The following is a 24,827-nucleotide window of genomic DNA, read 5'->3' on the forward strand; positions in this document are numbered from 1 at the left end:
GCTAAATACATAATTCGCAAAAAAATAAATGGAAATTGTATTTCTCCTCTCTCAATTGGGTAGCGCAGTATTTGATACCGTAATGGACCATAGAAATGCAGGGGCGTGACTTTTGCCATTATTACGGTATTTGCAGCCTGCGGTGTCTGTGCTGTCTGACAGAGCCGGTGTTGCATATTGAAGGACGCTGCGCTGAACAGGTAAAAAAAAATCAATTACGCTTTTGTTAAGATCATATTTGAAATTAAACATGCAAAAAAATAGACCATGAAAGTAAGTTACAGCATGTGTTACAGCGTTTGGGTGGACTGAACAGACATGTTCGTCTACTGTAAATCTGATTCTGATTTTTGCTGGTTCAGGCTGTCTCGTTTGTCTTTTTTATCAATATTTTTCTCAGATTTTTTGGGACACGTAAAGAAAACGTGAAATCGATTCATTTTGCTTTAATCAGGCGTGTTGATTTCATTTGAATGGCTTGGAGGGACGAGATATCTGCATTGGACCTCATTAAACCATCAACAGACACTGCGGGAAGTTATGATGCCTTGAATCTATTCATCAATGAAATAAGCATCCTTGCTTATAAATATTCTGTACACATTCTGATGGACGATATGAGCTGAGTCATTTTGCGGCTGACCACACAAAAGAAAAAAAATGTATATATAACAAATGTGGTTTTATGACATTCTAAATCAAATATTCCTGCTGATTTAAAGATTCCCTTTAAATAGAGTTTAATACAATAGTAATGGAATGCATCTATTTTACAATTGATGCATCTTGTAGACTCATTTCATTTGCATAAAGGCTCTGATTATTGATCCTTCTATCTGTGTCCACTAGCCTGCAGTGAATGAAGACACTTTTAATGCCTGATGCATTCACAATGATCTTGCGATGTATTTATTAGTCATTGGCAGACAAATGGTTGGGCTCCGCCTTGCTTTTAGGGACCGGGCCTGGAGAACAAGGACAACAACTACCTCAATCACTTCTGTTTTTCTTCTTCTTCATGGAAATCTTAAAGGACAACAGGAGATTGGAGTGTTTGCAGATGTGACGAATGGCCATTAGGTGTGAAACCTCTTTCAGAGACTGAGTTTAGAGTGTGACGCAGAAGAAATTACATAAAATTGAGTGAGGCCTGTGTGGTCCCATTGTGATTTGTATGCTCTATATTAGGGATGTCCCGGATCTAATCACGTGCTCAGAAAATTGAGCCATATCATGTCATTTTCAGAGGGTCACAATCAGGTAAATCAGGTTTTTTAAATGTTTTTTTTCTATTTATTTGCTGCCTATCATCGATCAAATCATGGCTGCCAGCCTAAATGGATTGGCAATGAAATATTATCACTCAATGCAAACCTTCCTATTTTTGAAGAGAATTTATCTTCTATACATGTCAATAACTGTTAATAAGTTAAGAGCTAAATGCGACAAAATCAAAGCCAGAGGTATAAGAATATTGTGTATTTACATACATTATTAATGCATGCAACACTTTCCATGACCACCCCATTTGCTTGTGTTTTTTTCCTTTCGTGGAAATAATATTGTATTACTAACCCTTCTACTTAGATATGATATCGCGATAGGTTTGTTGAAATTGAGGTGGGTTCCTTTGAATGTGTCCCCCCCCCTCTTTTATACAGTTCTATACGGTATCGGAGTGGGATTCTAAATCAGGTGACTTTAACTCACTTGCAAGAACATGTATTTGAGACATCCCTATTCTAAACCATCTGTGAATCGATTGCAGACAATTTCATCAGAAGTACGGTTTTGCCACTCCTGTGTTCACCAACAAAATTTCAGACACATGTTGAAATGTCAAGGTAATGCTGGGTGGCTACGAACTGTGCCAATGAATCAGTCAGTGCCTTTGTTGAAGGCGCACGCTGATGTAGGAGGTAAACTGTCAGTCAGCCAGTAGAGACGATGAGGCACAGGTTTACTTCATGTTTGAATGCAGCTTTGTATTCATCGAATTATGGCAACTCATCTAACGGTGTTGACGGAGGCAGATGACTAGTGAAGAGCATAGGGGAAACAACACATACATAATCATATGAATCAACGCATTTAAGAATCCATTTATGGTTTGGAAAATTTAACATTGAATTGTATAATATAGATTGTGTAAAGCCTTCAAATTTTGCCTTCATCAGTCAATATTCTCAGATTTTGGTACAGAACAGATTGATCATATTTTGTTCAGTCACAATAAGGCTTTTGGGTGCTCAGATATTTGGTCGTTAGTCTTTTGGTCGCCTGTCAAATGGTCACAGAGAGTTTACTGTTGAAGCCAGCTCTCAAAATTATATTTATGAGAGAGAGTTTGATATCTAAGAGAGAGAGTTTAATATCTAAGTACTGTTTAATATCTAAGTACTGTTTAATATCTAAGTACATTTGACCGGCGACCAAAAGACCGGCGACCAAATGACCGGCGACCAAAAGACCGGCGACCAAAAGACCAGCGACCAAACGTCCGGTCATGGGCTTTTGTAACAAAATTGCTTTTAGTTTGGAAAAAAATCTGAACAAACTGCATAGTAGCATTATTCCCATCATTATTTTTGTCAGTTTGAGATAATATCTTCTTTTTAAAAAATCTCCTTAAAATTACTAATCTGTAGATCAACATTAACAATCCGTAAATAGTTGACCACCCCCAGAACGTGGATAAACAATTTAACACTGATTGTGAAAATAGGTCAAATTAAGTTTGATGGCGTATGTGGATAAGGGAATGATTTCAAATTTAACAGGCAAGTGTTACTACTTGAAAAGGCATTGTTACTATTTTACAAGTATTTCGAGACTGGCACTGGGAGCCGCATCGGTTAAGAACATGTACTTCAGATGAGGATGCTCTCTTTCGTCGAGTTCTGACGGACCAGCGCAAGTGAAAATATGCTTTGTCATGCCTCTGATGTAACCATTTTCTAGAGATTTAGGGTGATTTGCTATAGATATTATATATATATCAACATTGAGAGTATTTTCTTACATCCTCTATATTATGATTTCATGTACTCATCCATAGTATGTGCTTAAGTGAGCAAAAATGTATGAGTGTTCGCTTGCATGCAGAATAAGAATACCTCCCAAAGTGGCCGAGTCGGAGGTAAGTCTCAATTCAAAAGCCCTCTTCAAACATGTGATGCTTTTAAAATAGACTGCTAAAACAAACAGGCACTGTGACATAGAGAACTAAGAGTGAACGGATGGTAGAGGTGGATTATACCTTTTGTCTGCCTTCTAACTGGATTTTGGAGATTTTTACATATAAACGTTCATTGCAATTCAAGACGTATTGTAATAAAGGAAGCACCAGTGGACACTCATGCTAAATGGTTTGGGGAAAAAAAGCCTAACGCCCTAATGGGATAACTGTTGCATGTCCTAATTGACTTTGTTACACGTGTAACTACATTGCTGGGATTCTAAGTAGATTAGTGATAAACACGATTATTCTATTGATGGAAAACGTATCAACTGTTTCTAGGAGAGAAAAATGTTGACTAGCTTGTAATATATATAATATGATTATACAATGAAAGATAGTAAAATGGGATTTTTGGATGAACTTTGTAGATTTGGTTGCAGCTAGATGTCAGTCTTTTTCCATCTAGCGTATTATCTTTGATATTTTATTCTTACAGTTGGATGAAAAAAATGAGAAAAGAAAACACAACAATATCCCCTAAGCATGCTGGCTCTATGGCTCAGATAGTTGAGTTTCAGAGAATCTATTGAAGGCTTCCAGTGAATGTTCCTTTTGCTTTCATGGTTCATGCACCAATGTCATTGTGTGAATATGGAGACTATAAAAGGTCTCTGACTGAATTGATGGTAGAAAGGTACTTTTGATGCAGCCCATTTAGGTACATGCTACATTGTACATGTGGTGATGTTAATGATAGGAGAGCTCTTTAAAAAAAATGTTATGTTCTCACCTTTCTCACTGTGGGTTTGGTAAATGAATGACAAAATAACAGTTTTAGCGGTTTCTGTCGTCTAAACTAACATCGACTACAGACCTAAATCTTTGTTTTTGACTTCTCTAATCAGTTGATCATTAATATCAGTTCAAACTTTTTTCATAAAAAGTCACTTTTTGCAATTCTGGTAATTTTTTTACCATTAACATGCAAACACAGTTATGAGTATTTAAAACAGTTTCATTTTTTTATTCTTTTGAAACTAATAGCGAATGTATCTAAAAACACATATGTGCAGGCTTTATTATGTTATTCTGTGATTCTGATACAAATTTGAACTAAATTTGATTTGTACATTGTCATGTTTTCAAGTAAAACATAATTGAACTTCACTATGTTGACTTACTATTATTTTCCATTATGTATTTAAAGTATACATTCACACCAACCTTATTGCAGCCAGCAATAACTGTTGGCTAAAGGTTTTAGAAAAAAACACAATGGTAAAAGACTCTGCCTCAATCACATTTTGACTGCTTTATTTAAAATTTGTTGTGGTGGTGTACAAAGACAGCATTGCCTACTACCTTTATTCTTCTAGTTTGAATTCTTGGCACAAACTGAGCCCCCAAAAAGAAAACACTCAAGAGTTTCAGCTAACACTTAACTTTGATTTTACATAAGACATGGTACTGTGGAATGGATGATGGATTACCCTAAAAAGTTCAAGACAGAGTCCCCAGATTGGTGACGGTATCCCTAAATGCTTTGTAGACATTGCTGTGAACCTGTTGAGGTTTTGTTATAACTCACAATGTTGATCTTTTTTTAAGCAGGAAGATGAATTATTTATGCATCGCATTGAAGTGTTTGAGGGCTTTAGTAAGCGGTGTACTCTTCTTTTAGTTATGTAATCAATTCTGACACCTACGTGTGCATAACAAACAGAAGAAAGTAGGCAGACAACACAAAGTAACCTGTCAGACACATAGCAAGTATTACTTTAATATGCTCGTGCAAATTTTCTTTGAATAATGTTCAGATTTTAGCTTTGTGTTTTTCAAAGTTACTCCACAGATCAAACGCAGTTCAGAGTAAATTCTTTTGGTAGTGTTTGAACTATTTGTGCTCCCTTTATTGGTGGCAGATCCATTACAGCAGCATGGTATACTGTATTTGAGCTTCTTTCCTCAGCAGCTTTAATCTTGGATCATCTGCTCCTCTCAAACCTTAATTTGGTGACGCTTCGCTGCACGGAACAAATGACACCTCACTTTACTTTATGCCGATGTAATCCTAAACCTAACCCTAACCCTAAACGTCACTTAACCCCCTTAATTTAATCCAAAAGGTTTCAAGAGGTCAGAGGTTTCTATTATCAGCCGAACTTAGTTTTCGTGCCAAATTCATTAGAACTGACTGGCTGGCCACTACGAGAACTAAACACTACCTTATCCCTTGTGACGACTTGAACCAAACCTGTACCACCCTGTGTTGCTCCTGAGTTTGATTCTCTGCTATGGTACCTTAAATTCTGCATCAAGTCTACAAGTTATGACTATTTTACTTAATCCCACTGGAAGCATTTAACAATACCACCTACTGTTCAAGTATTTCTGTGGGCAAACATACAGCCTTCAATGCACACAACTTTTCAGCAGACCTTAACTCAAGGTTTTGCTCATCGCTGTGGATGGCTGTGTTGTGCCACATTGTTTTATGTCATCATGTTCATCTTGTTTTCAGATGCTATGACTGAAAGGAATCCAGTGGGAGGAAATGTTTTCCAGGTAACCGTTCTGGTTTCCTTGGAGTCTTTAAAATAACAACATGAGTGTTGTTTCGAGAGGTGTAAATATAAATTGGTCATGTGTGATATCCAAGGACATCAGTCTGTGAACACCTGCATTGGTAAAAACCTTTATGAATTGTCGAAAAATTAGTACCTCAAATGTCTTTCATAGTTTAATACCAAAACTAAAATGACCATATGGCTTTATTGTAGTTCATTTGCGCCATTAAATGGTCTTGAAGCCATAGAGATCAAGTGTTGAGAATTCTATTGCAAATTGTTTAAGAAAATGATAAAATCTGAATGCATTAGCATATGAATTTAAAAGCATCACATGATTTAGTGGGGTGGCTTCATAGCACTGGGATCCTGGGTTGGGTTCAAATCCAGGTCATGTCCACCTGTGTGGAGTTTGCATGTTCTCCCAGGCCTGTGTGGTTTCGTCCGGGTGCTCCGGTTTCTTCCCACGTTCCAAAGACATGCATGGTAGGCTGATTGGACACTCTAAGCTGCCCCTAGGTATGGGTATGAGTGTGTATGGTTGTCCGTTTCCTTGTGCCCTGCGATTGGCTGACCACCGATACAGGTTGTCCCCCACCTTTGGCCTGGAGACAGCTGGGATAGGCTCCAGATGAGAAAATGAGATGAGATGAGCCAGCTGACACGGTAGCCTCTGCCTGTGTTTGGGTTGTTGGAGAGTTTCCCAACCTGTCACCAGTGAGCTTCACACAACTCTCAACTTTAGAGACAAACTTTAGTGGATAAATTTTTTTTGCGAATTTTTGAAAGTTCAGGTCATTCCCCAATAGAAGTTTACTTCGCTTTTTTTTCTAAGTGTAAATTATATGATAAGATAGAAGACTTCTGCAATGACATTCCTGCTTCATTCTGTGTTAGGTATGTCAAAAAGGTGCGTTTCGTTCCATTCATTTGGGAGTCGTGAGTGTCTTTTTCCATTCTGCAATTGTTCCTGAAGAGTCAAGGCAGCCTTTCTATTTAGGTTTTGACTGTCGTGATATTGAGGTTCACATGTTTGATGATTGTACTTTGGGAATAGGAACAAAGGTTTATGAAGGTGATGCTGGAGTCCGATGTTATCACATTTTAATGGAATTATTCATTTATCTTGGATTCATCATCCATGAATACTATCAGCTCTTTTGATATGAACATTTTCTGAATCAGCTAATGCCGTTATTAGTTGCTATGGAGACTGACTGAGTTAGGATGTTGCTATGGAAACTGGGAGGCTGCTCATCACTACACACAGCAGGCTTCACCACTCCCTCGAGCAAACTGGTATTGCACAAAAGACAAGAATTCATGCACAATAAACACCAATAAATGTTTTTGTTTGTTTTGAATAAGATATTTGTGGTGATTCTTATTATTTCGATTGGAAAAAAAGCTGGAATTATCATTACTCTGATAGCTACTTTGACTTTAAACTGGTGGGGAAGGAGGTAGAGCTCATTAGTTAAACTAACGGAATTAATGGTCCCTTAACCCCTGAGGAATAAATAGCAATGCATAAATTTCCTCCTTTGTACATGAAATAAGATCTTAAACCATGGAAAAAGAAACTGGGCTCTATTTTTCATTGTAATGGAGTTGAACAATTCATAGAAGGTTAATTGTAAAGGATAATCACTTAAAAATAGTAAAGTATTAATACTTTTACAATCAAATATCATATCTGGATACAGCAATTCAGGATTGTGACTTTAATACCTGCTGATACGCTTGAAAATCCTAGTCATAATTTAGTTTGACATTTATAATATAATTAACATACTATTTTCAAAAAGTGAGAAACCACAGTGGATCAGATTTCCCAGACATAACATAATAGGAAGCCTGCCCAATTGAACTGAAAATATAACACAACTGCTCAGGTGAAACATTCATTCTTGGAAAAGTATTGTTTCCAAACAGTCTTCCTTTGAACTACAATTTGTCTATCACTTAATTAATCGCGCTGACAGAATGATGGACAATTTTAATCAGCAAAACAAGATTAATCTTTCATGCAAATGACTTTTGGCTGAATCTCAATGCTCCAGAAGCCTTGTAATAGTAATTGGAGCAACAGGAGTGGTTTCATTACCCCCTCAGGAAATACCTTGTGTATTGTATTCCCATATTGTGGGGTGAAAAAGTACACTCAAGAGGACAACGGTCTGCTGATGCATGATAATAAGCAAGGTTATAACTACTCCAAATTTAATGAGACACTTTCGAATTTTACAATGCTTTACCTGTGACAGTACTCAATATTTTCTTACATTCTTTGCATGGGTCTTGCAATGTAACAAAACACTGCACTAATGTAGAGAAACATTTTAAGGGATATTACATGTCTTGCCGATAAAGTACAATCAATACTCTGTTTTAATTTTCACACTTTATGCTCATGGATTAACGCCCTTGACATGCTATATGTCCAATCCATTTTAACTGGGAGGGGCGAATTAACATTGTTTTCCTACCATTCCTTTGTCGTTCCCAGTCAAAATAGATTGAACATCTAACACCTTCAATGGCAATCAATGGGTAAATAATGTAAATGATATTGGCCTCCCTCTTGGTTATGGCTAGCGTTCCAAAACACACAAGCACTGAATATCATTTGCAGTGAGTCCCATATGGTACTATGTGTGCGACGCAAAATATACACTTTGGATCAGCTTCAAGTGTTTACCGATGAGCTGTTCCACTACTGCAATAGTGTGTATTCATAAAGCAGTGTAGAGTAATAACATAGCAAGGATGCTCTCAGACAGGACATGACAGGGACAACAACTATTCACTTTTCATTTCTGTTTATACAAGGTGACATTTCGATTACCACAACTCGTAATACGATAGTACCATGATGTGAGAATAAATGCATTTTACAGCATTTCTTGAATGTAGGATATTATAGCACATATTCAACAAAAAAATAGATTTTGGTGTAAAATTTTAACTAAGATTCCTGTTTAGTTAAATATCAATGACTGATCTTTAAAAGCAGTCATTTGCTGTTTTTAATGTGTATTTGACATAAATTATTATATATAAATATTTGCTATGCATTTATATCAGCAACTTTGTGATTGATAATACTGATAATCATCATTACCAACTATTTCAGTTTCATATTGAATATCAGGGAATTATTGTTATTTTGATAACAACAAATTCATTTGAAAGCAAATACCATAGGTCCTTTAAGTTTAAAAGTAGCTAATAACCCCCCAATGACAAGTGAGCCCCTCTTTCAGTAGATAAAAGTCAGTGCATCAGCATTCACTTGCAATTAAATTTTAAACAAAGATATTGGATCAGAAATAAAAATGACTGTAATGGGACATTGCTAATGTTTAACATGATAAACAAGGGTCCTCCAAAGTGACATTTCTCACTTAATCATTGGGAACACATCATTTTGGAAGCAAAACACAATTTACTCTATCAGCATACATAGAATTGTTACTGTCAAAGTGTGGTGTTGTCAATAGCAGTTTCTAGTCTTAAACTAGTGGCAAAATCCTACTTCACCACAGAGTGAGACAGCACTTGTTCTGCCTTTAACGAGACATTTCAAAGGTCGTGTGCGTGAAACAAGACAACAAGCAGCAGGACAGTGGATCTGTGTTTCAGCTGTCACACTAACAACCATGGACAGCAAACACAAACCCTGTATTTTGCCTTTCAACTTCCTCAACTAGCTTTCTTTGAGAGCCAGCTATTGACTGATTACTTCTTTCTCCTCTCAGCCTCCACCTCACCCTCTCTCCATCTGTCCTGGAGATTTGCAGGTGCCAGGTTTATGTGTGCCTGTGTGCAAATGCGCGTGCGTGTTTGTGTATTAAGAGACACCACCTGCCATTGCAGTCCCAAAGGACTAAGAGGCAAATGTGTCTCTCTGCCTTTTTTACCCACACAACTGCTCTTACCCTTTCTCCACTGTCACTTTTCAGCACATGGATGTAAAGCTTTGCCCTGAGTCACTGACCATAACACGGTCAGTCAGGTGAGTGTCTCACTTTTTTTTTCCATCATTCAATCCTAATACTCATGGTTCTTCTCTGCATCGGTATGTGCTGCTGTAAAGTTGCTGCGTCACTCTGCTTCTAAAAAGCACTGTTTAGGGCTTTACTATACGAACAGTAGCTGCAGAAGTGGTTATGTTCCTTTAATAGTTAACCAGTGAGCTCTTGTAGATTTATTGGTGCAATGTGTATATTCACAATACTAAATACTACAATTTTTCTCTGTCTTTTAGTGTCACATTGCTCATAGTACATACACCGTGCCACATTCTCAAGTCTTATACTGTATAAATAAACAAGCTATAGGTGTAACAATTCTCAACAAATCTATTATTATGTTAGTCTATAATTAACAGTCAATTCAGGTGTTCTATGCAATCTGCAATTAAGGGTGTCCCCTGCCTCGTGCCCGTCTTTAGCTGGAATAGGCTCCAGTACTCTCTGTGATCCTTGTGAGGATAAGCAGTTCAGAAAATAAATGAATGAAGGAATGAATTCTTTAAATCATCTTCCGTACCGCTTATCCTTACGATGGGTGCAGGAGCATCCCCTAGCCAAACATGGACTGCAAGCAGGAGAAACCTTAAATTGGTTGACAGCCAATTGCAGGGCACAATGAAACAGGCAACCAGTCATGCTCACAATTACACCACCATCGAGTAGGACTCGAACCCCTACTGCCTACACAGAAGTCAGGCAGAGGAACCACTGCACCGTTAGGTGGTTGAGCTCATATATGTTAATAAAAAAATCATGTATTTTGGGTGATATGTTAAATAGTGCAACACATTAAAATCACATTCTTCGTTCTAGTTTGGAATTTTGTCTTCGGCCTTCCTGTGTGGTGTTTCTACAAATATGAATGTGCTAATTCTTTTTTGAACATTTGCAAATGACAGGCGACCAGTCCAGAGTTTTCTCAAACTCTTCTCTAGTCTAGTGGAGTCAGGACAGGGGTTGGCAATATAAAATGTTGAAAGAGCCACATTGGATGGAAAGAAATATGTCTGAAAAAAATGTTTGTCCTCCTACAGAAACCATATTAAAACAAATAATATATTTCTCTTCCCCCATTTCCAACATTTTTTAAAGAGCTCCATGGAGCTAATAGGCCACTGATATATGTCACTTGTCCCGAACAGTGATTATAATGATCTACCATATCTGGTCATCACCCACTTTTATTTGTTACCTGTGTTTGTCCTTGAGCTTCTACACCTAAACGCCCTTTCCCATTTTCGCGGTTTTTCATAGTGTCATCTCACTTCACACTTGCCAGTCAATGTGATTCTCCATTTTAATGTTGCATGTTATTAAACTTGGGACAGTAGTCTTGCAAAAACTGCTTTTGTTGAGGACAGAACTAATTGTCAGTTTGTTGAATGACCCAGATTCAAGTCAATTGATTCTTCTCAAGGCATACTTTCAAATATCAAATTTAAAACATGTTTTATGGACATAAGAAAGGTTCATTCATTCAAATTCATTCATTTATTCATCTTCCATATTGTGCATCCTTGTAAGGGTTGCTGGAGCCAATCCTGGCTGACTTTGTACGAAAGGCAGACCACACCTTAGACTGGTCACATACACAATTATACTTTGCCGATTTCATTAAAAATGACAGGTGGCTGCTGGATGGCAAGGCCCAAGACATAAACAAAGAGCTTTGATTGTGTCCGTAACAGCGTGGCTTTTGTGTGTTTGTGTATGAGTTTGAAAGCCAATTAGAAAAATGATGACAGCAAAGATGCGGGGCAATTAAAAAAAAACACCTACTCTGTTGCAATTTTATGGCACTCTTGGAAGTAATGAAGTATATGGGTAATATTTTCAATCTCTATGTCTATATTAATGTGATTTTCAATATTAACGACTGCACATTCCAAATTGTAATTCGTTAGTCATAGCATCAATCTTGTAGAATCATTTACTTAGTATAACCAATTTATCTACTTAGGTTTTAAATAACAAGAATATGCCAATGATGCATTCCTAGATTAATCACATAATTACTTAAGATTTGTTGATTTGCACATTTTGTCATTATATTAATTGTGTGTCTTGACTCTTTATATTTAATTTAGTATTGCTGGAAATAATGCAGACAATACTGTGTATGGCATGTATTATACATTGTAAGCAGGCAACAGAAGTATCCCTCAGCGACCTTGAAAATGTCTGAATTGAAATTAATTATTTTTTTAAGGCACTTCAAATAGATTTCAAGATGAATGCAATGAAATTGCTTGGCAGTGTTTCTGTGAGATTACTGCTTCTCTTTAGCATGATTGCTGTATATTTTGCCTCTCCTTTAGGTAGAACTTCTACCTCTTTTGTTGTGTATGGTGGAATGACATTAACATTCTTTAAACAAAACTAGTGGTGGTGCTGCTGAGTCACAGTTTAGTCCTCTATAAACTGAATTGTTGTATCATTATATGTACTGCTTATTTTCTTTTTGTTTCTAATAAACTACCACAGATAGATGTAGAAGGTTAGTTATAAATGTACAATACATATGATCAAAGGCTGTACCACTGAATTTAGACTTTTATTAGCTTAAAAAATGCTTTTTTTCTCACATACTACCATCATTCATTTTTTAAATGTTAGGCTATTTGGCTACTTTTAGGGTGTCTTTGGTTCCACTATTACAATGTACCCCGTTGAAGGCCAACCTTCTTCCAAATACCTTCCTAAAAAAAGCCATTTTAGTTGTTGTTGCAAGAGAAAGGTAACAATTTTCCAATCAAACGGCTTTAATTTTATTTAAATGTGCCTTCTGAGGAAAATACTGTGATTGGTAGTGGAGTGGGTACTAAAACAACAAAAAAACCCCTGAAAATTCTCTTCAAAAATAGCAGTTTTAAAATCTTAACATTACATTTACACACATACTTAAAGTAGATGTCAAAGAACCGTTGCCTCAGGCACTTCCCACCTTCACAGTGAGCCCCAGAGTTGCAGCTAAGGGGATTTTATATACCCGTCAAGCGACTAAAGTCTTAACGCTGAATTCACGTCGTCGTTCCCTGACTTTTGCTGGGTATTTATGTTAGTAGCATGACAGGGGTTTACATATAGGTTCACTCATCACTGTCTAAACTGCAAAGGCTGCTTTCAATGTTACCACCCGTGTTACTAACAATGCCCATATCATAGCAGATATCGTGTCAAAACGGGGATTGTGTCAATATTTTCTGTGACACCAGGTTTCATCTCATTTTCTGAACCGCTTTATCCTAGTTAGGGTCATGGGTGGTGCTGGATCCTATCCCAGCTGATTTTGGACAAAGGCGGGTGACCCTAAACCTAACCCTGAATTTTTGCCTCAACTGAAAATCGAAAGCAGGCTTTCTTTGTGGTTTTTAAACGTTTTGAAGTTGGAGCTGAGAGAAAAGGGCATATGCTGCATGGGGAGCTGTGCAGCTGTTTGTTTACCAGAGTACTAGCTTTTCTGTAACATTGACAGTAAATATTTGATTATAAATAATGAACCAAGTTGATTTAATCTACTTTTCAAGTAAGCTTTAACACAAAATAGCCTTAATTATCGTTGTACATGCTTCTCTGTTTTTCTTAGACAGGTATTAATCTGTTTTTTGAATTAATCTGCTGTAAAATGAAGAGAATACAAAAAGATGAGCTTTTCTTTTTGTCCTTTTTAAAACAGTGCATAGGTTCATCCAAGAAACTGGTGTGACAGTCTTCAACTCCGTTTTCAAAAGAGGGAGGAAATCCTTTTTTTAAACGTGGCTTTGATTCACTGGAAATCACACACCTGAGAATCAGGTAATTACTCTTACTCTTTTTATGATTTATTGCCGTACTCACTGCTGCCTATCTTTTTATGTTTCATGCTTGTACAATTATTGAGTAAAAACACACATGGTGCAAGATCTTTGATTAATAATTAGTTACGCAAAAAAGAAAAAAATAAAGGATATAAAATTCAAGATGTGTGTGGAAAAAAGTGACAACCAATCCCACTCTTCTCCATCATTATTTCAATTAGAATAATGTCCATGATATGCTGTGTATCTATCACTTTGATGAATAGAAATATACTACTTTTTATGGAATAAAAGAGCAATATAAAAAGGATAAAAGAAAGAGCAGGCAAAAAAACGAGGATGTCTGTTAAAACCATAAAAGCAATGTTCATGTGGGTGGATGCACATGTGAGTGCAGGCTGCTAGGAGCTGAGTGGGTAGTGGGTATTGAGTGGGATGACAAGAGCCGCTTTAGTAAGACGATCAACACCAAGGTCCGCTGAAAGGCAGTCACGCTTTTTATGCGCGCTCATTGTTTCCTGCACAAATTTCCTATTATATTAACATTGGTAATGGAGGTTGGGTAAGGCTTTTTATTTTTATGTTTTATAAATGTTTTTTGGGCTGTTTAATATTTAATGTTGTGATTAGTTATTGTTTTCTGTTAGATTTAAGGCTTAAGGCCCTCATTGAACTTATTAGCTGCCACCGATCATGCAAAAAAAATGTTGACTGGGAGAACTAATTAAAAGAATTCATATAAAAAATTCATATACTAATCATAATGTATAGTTGTAAATGAAAGCTGGCACCTCCAGATGTGAACGTCACATTTTGGGTTGTGTGGGCCAGATGTCTTCTCCATGTCTGAGTGTACAAGTATTTATGGGGCCAAGTATTTTATTTTCATGTTACCAAAAATAGTCACTAGCCCTATACATAAAAGTTTAAAAATCCCATCTAGGAATAGTTCTAAAAAAATAGATGTTTTGGAGGTGATTTCTGAAGATTTTCCATATGGATTAATAGAAGTTATGTATTTCAACGTATCATCATAAAACCATATTATAATGTGAAGTCACATTTTATCAATCATAATTGCAACATTAGTAAGAAATAACCAAAGTGGAAGTATCTTTGGACCCCAAAGCAGACAACTGGGACCAAGCAGGCGTGGTAAAGTATTCATTCAATATAGATGCAAACACAAAAATGAAGTAACAAAAAGGGTCAGAGGATCTAACAATAACCCAAAGGGAACAGCGATAAGAGAAGCTTTAAGTAAAACAAACAAACAAACAAACTACACCACTAGGTAGAGGACACACATAAAAACAGAATAACAAATACTAAATGAAACACAGGATAAACACAAACCCAGCAAGGAATATCTGGAACAAACACCACACAATTATAAAACTGCACTGACGAGCATGGCAATATCTCACTATCCTTCTTGTGTTTAAATGCTGTGCTGACGAGATTAAACACAGGTGTGATGCAGGGAGCTCCGCCCACCGCCACACACCTGCACTCTGTAATGAAAAAAAACAAGCAGTCCAGCGGCAGAACATGACATATTAATTAATTAAAATGTTATATTGTGAAAAAAAGTACCATTTTTTAATCAATCTAAAATAACTACACTATAGTTCTCTAATTGAGATCCTTAACTCACTCCCTCACATTTACTTGATAGCAAGATGCGACAAATGGCAGCAAAATAAGCCCAATGATTCTTGGACCAAATGACTTAACATTACTTATATATTTTTATAAGGAAGTTTTTCTTTTCGTGCTCAAGTTTGTAAAATATGCTGAAGTTCCCAGAGAAATATAAAGCTGCAGAGTGCAAACCAATTGCATTCTAATTGTATAATTCGGATAAAACAGCCCTCATAAAGTACAACTGTCTTGCAATGATAAGATTGCCCTCTCACTAATACATTCTGAATATAAAGCTGGAGCCAGTAGCTTTTTCCTAAAAAAAATCATGGTGAAGTCATTTCTAAGACAAGACATCCACTAGGCCTCTTAAGCTTACTTTAGCTTCCTTGACAGTGTTACCTTTTTTCCAGTTAACATTTATTATAGCAGGTCGGTTGGGCCTTTATGTAAATGGTCCATTTGTCATATTTGTGAGGATGAGACTAGCTACAGATATTATTAACATAAAAAGAGACTGTCTATCCCTAAGCTTCTTTGCAGCTCTATCTCCTGCAGTGAGGCGGCCCTGAGAGGAGAGCCCTGCAATGCAGCATCTGTGTGACACGCACGCGCAGAAGCGTACACACACACACACACACACACACACACACACACACACACACACACACACACACACACACACACACACACACACACACACACACACACACACACTGAGATGTTGGCATGTGAATGTGTTCAGAATGTAGGAGGCAGATAGAAAAAAAAATGCAGTGAAAGCGAAGAGGAGGGGAACGATGAAGGCTGATGGAAGCTGGGGGAGGAGTGTGTAGGTGGAAGGACAATGCTAAGAGCCAGGTAAAGAGGTAGGAAGAAATATCAGGTGGGAGAAAATCTCATGGGTGGGAAAAAAAAGCTAAAGAATTTGACTAATGACATTTCAAAGACACTAAGAAAAACAGTGCTTTGCTGGCCTTGTTTTTTTTTTTCATGTTAATGAAAAAGATTGTGGGCCATTGTGTGTGTTTATACATTATTTGAGAATTGCAAGTAAGACCTATTAATTAGTATGGTCATACATTTATTGATTGGAATGGTCAGTGCTTATATTTCTTCAAGTTTGATAGAATGACTCCTATATAACTTGTGGGAATTATTGTTAAGGTGCCCTTCATCAAGGTGGTGAACCCTCTATGCTAATCTCTCCAGGAGGAGGCTGAACGTTTAGTCGCATCTGTTGGGCCAATCAGCCAATTTGCAGAAATGTATATTAATGCTGCTTAGCCTCGAAAATGAACCTTACATGAGGAGGAGAAAATACATGATGATTGTAAAATGTTATTGAAAAATACTCAGACATCTGAATGCCAAAATCTCAATGTATGGATCAAAAACTGTGGCTACCAATAATATGAATTATCCTGAGAAGTGAAAATTGTATTTCTGACTGACCTCAATTTAAGTGTGATTTTTCTTGAAAAAAGTTTACAAAACTCTAATTGTAAATTGGAAAAACTTCTAAAATGCTGTGGAGAATACTGTAAAGCACACCATTAGTATTTTGTGACACTGTGGAGTTTGCATTCCCCCCTTCTCCCCGGGCTTATGTGGATTTTCTCCGGTTTCTTCACATATCCCATTAGGCAGGGAAAACTGGTTAGACACTCTAAATTTCCTCTAGCTATGAGAGTCATCATGAATGGTTGTCAGTCTCCTTGTGCCTTCCAATTGGCTGGCCACCTATTCAATTGTCCCCCGCCTGGTGGACACAGTTAGCAGAGATAGGATTCAGCACCCCCCGCAACCCGTTAATTGTTTAGAAAAGTCTACAGATACCTCACAGCATTGTATTGTATAGAAAATCTGAAATTTTGAGACTGGAGCACAGTCAGTGTATAGCGACAGCTTTTTTTTCAGTCGCAGAAAATGCATCGTCACTGTACCCATGCAGCAGGTGCAAAGAGCAGATCATTCAGCCTCTTGAGTATGTGTAACACTTCAGATGTGATTCACGCTGAAATATGTTATATTGGGGGCAGGGGACGGTTTCATTCAATAACAGGTGGAAAAAAAACATTTATAGCAGTGTATATGCATCATTTCCACCAATGATAAATTTAACATGAAAAAAAATTTAACATTATTTTGCATAATGTGGATCAAGCGGTGTAACATGACCATCCATTCCTTGAAAATGTACACACTTGACCTGCTAGTCCACGACTTATGTTGATCAAGTTGGTTATGGAGGTCAGCAACCCAACACAAAATGACCTCCATCACCAGTCAACAACAAGACAAGATGACAAGCTCATTTTGATATTTTACGGCTTTTAATAAATCCGAGTGCTGCTCAGATGATGTCCCGAGTAGGTCACAGTGATGGCAGACAAGCTGTGACAGTGAAGGTGTTATCAAGTGAGATTTACTCTACCAGTATGGCGTTCTGAGAGAAGGAGTCAGTTTGGTGTACTCAATGCAGTCTACATTGAGCTGTCTTCAAAAGCTTAAACATGCAAAATCTGATCATTATTCATTAGCTAGAACAGCTTAAGCACTTCTCATTAAATATTAACACAACCATTCTCCAACAGGTGGACTGAAGTTTGCGGAAACCGGGTGTGTAAGACTGTTGCATGCATAATATTCTGAGGAGTTAATATGTCTGCCTCTTATGTCGCCACACAGAACGAAAGACATCCCCCAATCCCCCTTTCCCCTGCCTTGAGCTTGTACCAGCATGGCAGATGACCGACAGCCAGAAGACGGTGTCGCTCAGTGGGATGCTTCGGGGGCACAGCCGCCCACTGGTTCCCACGGGGCCAATGGTTTCTCATCTTCTTCGTACAGGACATGCCAGACTGGTGCAACTCAAGCAACCTCTCCCTCTTTCTCTGCAAGAGAAAATGGGTTCAATGGGGAGTTAACTGGTGCGCATGCTATAACTGCAGGTGGGCGTAAACTATTATTCATTATTGTTTATTCTTTTTCTATATTTTAGATATTTTATGTTTGTGGATGTGTGTTAATGGTTTGTGTGGGCTTGCAGCAAAGACTCCCAACCCCATTCACATGCTGTCATTAAACCAGCCATAATTATAGTGTTAAATGTTTCTCTACTCCTCAACTACCCGAGCTCACTCTGGTGAAAAAGTGATGAACCAATGGTGTTACCATGACAACGTGTTCCACTCCAATTAGTTATTTTTCTAGCTCTAAGCTTACATTAGAGATGTTAAGCATTTGTCTTCTCTTTAATGTCTAAAATTCATTTAAAAAACTTTTTTTTAAATGTTACTGTTAGCTATCTACTGAAATTACCACTATCTAGTTCAGTTATTTTAATACAGAAATGATAGAATAGAAAAAAATGTAGTTATTTTTCTGATATCTTGTCTCTCACATTAGAGACTGCTCATCACAAGGCCTTCTTCCGCTTCCTCAAAATTAGCCCAGGTGTCTGTTAAATTAAATCCATTTAGCACTTTAGCAAACCACATTGGACTCAAACTACACCGCACTCTAGCAAAACCGCCCATCAACATACCTACCCTCTATGCATGTGACATAGGCTTCATAACATGTAAGTATCAAAAATTAATCTTGCCATTCAATTTGGTGTCTGATCCTTTAAGACATAATTGACTCTCTAACAAAGTTTTTTTTTCCAGAAAAGCTAGATTGAGAAATTTCTACATCTACACCATCAACAAGATTCTTGTGAAACAATCAATTGACTAATCGATTTTTATTCCCATTCATAGTGCTGAGTTTGGGGTGATTCCAACATACGCTGGCTGGATAAATGCAAAGAATTGCTGATACCCGATAATCCCACTGCGCTTCAGCCTTTTGAGAGTCAGCTCTTCAGATAGAACAAGAACCTATGAAGCACTAAATTGCCCCCTTGACATTATGTTAAGCCTGGGGCTCACTATGTTGCCTTTACTTTTTTTTTTTGCATGTGTGTGCGGCAAAGAGGTCACAAGCGACAATTTAACCATTTGAGTGCAAAATAAAACATGCAGCTACACACATTGAAGCCTATATTTGAGCCTCAATTGGAATTGGAAAATTGAAATCTTATATTTTATATCCTAATACAGATATACTATATTATTTCCAGCCGATTAACAAAAGAGCACAAGATTGAGGTGTTGTAGTGGTTCCAGAAACCCGAGAGAGAGTTTAACATTCGTCCTAGGATAATTTCAACGGCAATTTAAATTCATAATCCTATTTCATATCATACCATCAACATAATTTTCATCATGATAATAATAATCGGACCTAGGCTTTGTCATCATCATTGACTCAACAAACAAAAACAAAAGCCTAGTTGACATCATATCCAGAAACTACGTATGATGAAATTGGTAGTGCTTCTCCATAAAGTGCGTTTTCTCGGCAAAAGACCCAAATAAGTGATCATTTTTGGACTGTCTTTCTTTCACTTACCTTCAGTCAGTCAGTAGGAGGCAGATCACCGTCCAACTTCTTTTCATATTACCTCACCCCGAAATTATTACACAGAAGGGATTGTGTGTCGTGTTACCGCAAGTTTAGAGTCCTGATCGATGTGGAAAAATAACTGTCCTTAACCCTATTTATCCATACTGTGTGGGACCTATAGCATCTCCCAGAGGGCAGACATAACTCCTCAGGATCAACACATACACCAAAAACACAGTGGCTCAGCAGTCTGTTGTCAAGGAAACAACTTTCTTGACACTTTTTGGATGCTGACTGGTTTTAATCCAATTGCACTCGCATTCCCATCTTGTGCCTACGTGCAAATCTGTGTGCATATGTAGCACATCCTGTTTGTGTTGACTCAAGGTTTTTAGTCACACTATTTGCTCTAAGTAGAGCACATAAATATAGGTCTTCAAATCTCTCTGATAAATGTAATTGTTCATGCATTCGTTTTCCACTCACAAAACGATGTCATCTTTCTGTGTTTTTGATTTCATTGGACATGTTTGAGTTTGATTCATGCTGACCAAGTCGGATAAACCCTGTTTTTGTCACGACCATCATGCTTTGCAGAAGTGACAAGGTCATTTAAAAAAAAAATCTGCCATCACTTTGTGAATGTGTGAACTTTCTGTCACACTGACACCTGAAAACTTTCAAGTGTCAGCCCAAATGTTTAAACATGATCACCTTTAAATGCTTTTTAAAGACCTTTTAAAATGTGTAATTTAACATATTAATCATCATTCTTTATTGTACAAGATTGCATTTTCATTCACTGAAAAAATAAATAAATCCATAATGACTTTTTACATTCCACCCTCAAACCTAGGATTCATCTTATGTTCTTCTTCAATATTAATGTTTAAATTAAAGAATATTTCATTGGTATACCTGTTAGAAAATTATATTCAATTGACACTTATTGCAAAATGCAAAATTAACAAAGGTGAAAATTTCTGTCTGTGTTTCTTTGGGTCTTTATAACTTAATAGCCAATTTGTGTGTGTGCATATTTAATCTATATGGGAAACACTATTAAAAATGACCATCATAATTGTGTGTTTCCATGCAGAAGTCTATAATCAGACTGTCATTCCTTATTAAGCCAATTCTTATACTTTTGTATTAACAAGCCTTTCAAGAATAGGTGATTCTTAACCTTTTGAGAGACTCTTTTATTGAAATTATTTTAAAGTAGTTGTTTTGTTTTCTTTGTTTAGAGCAAGTCTCTGCAAGAATCGTGCAGGAAGTAACTGCCGAGGCGGTGGCGGTACTGAAGGGGGAACAGGAAAGTCAAAGACTGCCGTCAGGTTTGTCGCATGCTTTCACTGAAGCAACAACCTCTCATTATATTTGTCATTATTATTATGTTTGATTAAATTGAGTTAAATTGATCAATTTACCACAATAATATTTACACATTTAACATGATTTCATCACCCGTCATTATTTTCTTTTGTAGTTGAAGACACCACTAATTTACCTCCATCGCCCCCTCCCTCACCTGCTGCAGAACAATTTGGTCCTCTTGAACAAGGTAGTATGCCCTTATATAAAAGTATATTTCGATTTTTTATTTCTCTTCTTCCATCTTCATCGAATTGGAATTACTAAAATATTGGGGATTTGCCTGATACAAATCATCCGAACTGTATAACGAGCTAATTTTAATTTATTTCACCTTTTATTTTGAAGAAATAAATAACACATCTCCTGTACATTGTTTTATTTCTCTCTAAAAGAAAAAATGGTTAAAAAAACACCATTAGAATGAATTTTAATCATAGTTTTCTTCCATTACCGCCTCTCTAACCCGCATACTTCATTGTTTCCCGAAATACTAAAATGACACCCTTGCAACTGTCCTTGTTACTTGTCTTTCTCTACATGGTGTTTTTTTTTGGCAGCTCTCAGTGTTTTCTGTGTGACACTGGGATTTATTTGCTTAGCAGTGAAGACTCATGTTAAAGAGGATCTGTGTATTAAATCGTGAGTTAAGATAGAAAATGAGATTAGGATACCAGATGGGTAATGAAGATAGTTAGCTTGGTTGAATGTGTTGACTCAACATCAAATCTATGATAGATAGCATTGTACTTTATGTAAGGAAATAGATGTGTTAATATAGATTTGTTTGATAGTGTCTTATCATGCTTGACCAGCTACCAAATGAAGTGATTGTTAAAAATCATCAGGGAGGATTGTATTTAGTTTGTTTAAAAGGACTTAAAAAGAAAAAAAAAATGGGATAGGGTATGATTTGCTTGTGAGGGCAGCATTCAATTTGTTTAGGGAGATTGCACTGTTCTTAGATTGGTGTTTTTCATGTTTTAGTGTTGTTGGTGTTTAAGTATCAGTTATGTAATATCTCACCAGTTAAGTATAGATATTATTTAATATACAGGAAGAGACCTTTTCTTTTAAATTATAATTTATAGCTGACCTGACAACCTTGGTCTCTAATCAGTTGCTATTTAGTCACTTCATCAATGTCTTTGTGTGTCATGACTTTTTTTGTAACCCTTTTCTGATTTCCTTGAAGTTTATTTACCAATGTTCTATTTTTTTTTGCTAACGTTTCCCTCAACACTTTGACAGAAAATGTCCATTTTAAGCATTTAAGTATTAACTGGTAGATGTTTTTAGTATTTTCTTTAGTATTGGTACATTAACAATACAAGATAAGCAAACAAGGTCATTACAAAGGAAGATCTAATCTAGTTCAATTACAAATTGTACTCTACAACCACCATTTTACTTTTGAGTTTCATAGTTGTCCTACTGTCCTTTAATGGTACCAGTCAAGATTCCATATGACTTTGAAATAGTTTATAAACTGATCAATTATTAAATCTAGAGAAATCTCTATAGAAAAAAATAACATAAGGATAAAAATATCAGAAATGCATTTTCTCTGAAATGATACAATCTTTCTGTATCATTTTTGTATTTGCTCAATTTGCAAATGGACATTTTCGTTTAAGATGTTCCATATTTTTCCTTCCTTTATGTCCTCTTTGATTTCTTCCTCATCGTGCTTGTCCAGATATCCCTGCAGTTTTTCTCCTTGTGTCTGTCTTGTTTGTAGATGTAGGGAATGAGGAGGAGGCAGGCCCTCTGCGCCGCTTCCAAAATTCTCGGGAGAGGTGCAAGTTCCTCGCCCCCTCCATCTCAGTTTCTGTGCCTGAGGACGACCCCTACCACTCCGACGAGGAGTACTATGAGCACCCCTTGTTCAGCCCAGAGTGGACGCACTCGGGTGCCCGCCCTACGGGGCAGGCTGTGGCCTTTAGACAAATTGAAGGTGAACCACACACGGTTCCTCTTTACCGTCCGTCTCAACCCTTCCACCCCTTCTTTCCTTTTTCTCTTTTCAACATCTCCCTCATCTGTGTTGTGCCTTCCTCCTAGCATCCCTCCAATTTACATTGTATGTCATTTTTGTGTGTTTGGGTGTCCTATTGATTGTCCATTTTCTCTAAATCTGACCTATTTCAGATTTGTAAAAACGTCATAATTTTAATCATTTATTCCACCCAAAACCATTGCTACTTGTGTTTGCAATCATAATTTATTTCAGGGTCTTCCTGTAAAGGGCAACAGTTTCGTGAGAGTATGAAAGGAAACAATTTGCTGATTTAAAATGGTTTCAGTGGCTATAACAGTAGGGTTATGTAACAGTTATTTAACAGCAGAGGAACTGTAGACCCCACTTTTGACTTAACACAAACATAGAAAAAATACATCAATATTTTGGTGAGGTCTGTCGTACATTATTTAGTATTGTCTATGCCTTGGAGAAAGAGTTTTACCTTGACCTGATGTATAACTTCCTTATCTCTGACAAATATGTTCATAGTTGAGGTAAAGTAAATAGGATAAGGCGGAGTTAGTGAGAAGGAAAAGCAACGAATTGCCCTTTAGAGATTGTTCTTTAAAAGTGACATACTTGCTCAGATCTTACTTCAAAATACACAGTATTTAAGTCAAGATGTCTACTGTGTAAGTGGGCATTTGTGTTGTAGAGTTGTCAAAAGTACTGAAGGATATCAATTCTTAAATGTTGTATGTATGTAGGTGCGCAACCTTAGGTCACCAGAAATATGTTGTCATGGCGATAATCTTGATAGAACTGGAAGATATTATTGCATTTTCCTTGTCAACTTATTGGCTGCCATTGATGGCGCTATAGACGTCTAATCCATTTGAAGTGGGAGGAACTTCAGCGAATGAATATTCCACCCTCCAAGTTCAAATGACTTGGTTAACATGTGATTAAGTTATTACAAAAGTTTTAATATAGTTTTTGATTGCCTTTCTTAATTTTTTTTATCTATGTAGTATCAGGTATTTTTTCATGTATGAATATCCAGATAAAACTTTAGTATCATAACAACAGTAGTGTGCTTTATGTGTGAACACTTTGGATTGTCTCAAAGTGTGCCATCATTAGTTATGTTTTCACACTGCCCAAGTCTGTGTTGCCTGTAGTCTTAATGTCTCCCTCTCTCATCCTGTTTTGGAGAAGAAGAGACCATGGAGGCTCTTACAGCTGAGTACGAGGAAGATGTTGAAGAGGATGATGATGATGATGATGATGATATAGAGGAGGAGGAAGAGGAGGAAGAGAGTGCAGAGGCAGCTCTAGATGAGCAACAATGGAGTGGGGAAGAGTCTGACCTGGACATACCAGAAGCTGAATTTTTAGGGAAGGGAGAGAACATAGATAAGACCCAGGCCGAGGCTAATAGTCCGACTTCAGAAAACTCTATGGACAAAGAGGAAGTAGAGGGTGAGAAGAGCCCTGAGACAGGTGTGTCTTCCCCTCTGCACACCTTTTCTGCATGTTACAGCTTGCCCACTGTATATGAATGTCCAATATGTCAAGAGGCAGGGAATTTGAGCATTTTTCAGATGGAATCGCATATCATCGGCCCCATGCACTGCTGTGGCTGCAAGGCAACACAGGCTTGTTAGAGGAAAAAAGTCATATTATCTTTACTTTAACCAGTTACTACATTATTACGGTTATGCCTGTGTTCTCATATTGTTGCTCTTGTTTAGGGGCTTGCTCTTTTGTACTGGTATGAGTATGTGTTGCATCCGCAATCATGCTTTC

At 37.1% G+C, this 24,827-nt stretch overlaps 1 protein-coding gene across 9 annotated transcripts in view; it reads left to right on the plus strand.

Annotated features, from left to right (window-relative positions):
- Positions 1-128: 128 nt before the first annotated feature.
- map2 (microtubule-associated protein 2) overlaps positions 129-24,827 on the plus strand; it is a 39,424-nt gene continuing 14,725 nt past the window's right edge. For 3 of the 9 annotated variants that reach the window (XM_077727602.1, XM_077727605.1, XM_077727608.1), the window contains exons 1-8: positions 130-200; positions 9,714-9,766; positions 13,462-13,580; positions 17,918-18,180; positions 20,929-21,018; positions 21,171-21,245; positions 22,797-23,012; positions 24,237-24,521. In XM_077727602.1, the coding sequence (XP_077583728.1) occupies positions 17,970-18,180; positions 20,929-21,018; positions 21,171-21,245; positions 22,797-23,012; positions 24,237-24,521 (877 nt within the window). In that variant the 5' untranslated portion in view covers positions 130-200; positions 9,714-9,766; positions 13,462-13,580; positions 17,918-17,969. Of the gene's footprint in view, positions 201-9,713; positions 9,767-13,461; positions 13,581-17,917; positions 18,181-20,928; positions 21,019-21,170; positions 21,246-22,796; positions 23,013-24,236; positions 24,522-24,827 lie in introns of all 9 variants that reach the window. The other 6 variants (XM_077727606.1, XM_077727607.1, XM_077727609.1 and 3 more) reach the window with 4 other exon arrangements.

The sequence above is a fragment of the Stigmatopora nigra genome, chromosome 11 (assembly GCF_051989575.1).
Source record: "Stigmatopora nigra isolate UIUO_SnigA chromosome 11, RoL_Snig_1.1, whole genome shotgun sequence".
Classification (NCBI taxonomy): Eukaryota; Metazoa; Chordata; class Actinopteri; order Syngnathiformes; family Syngnathidae; genus Stigmatopora; species Stigmatopora nigra.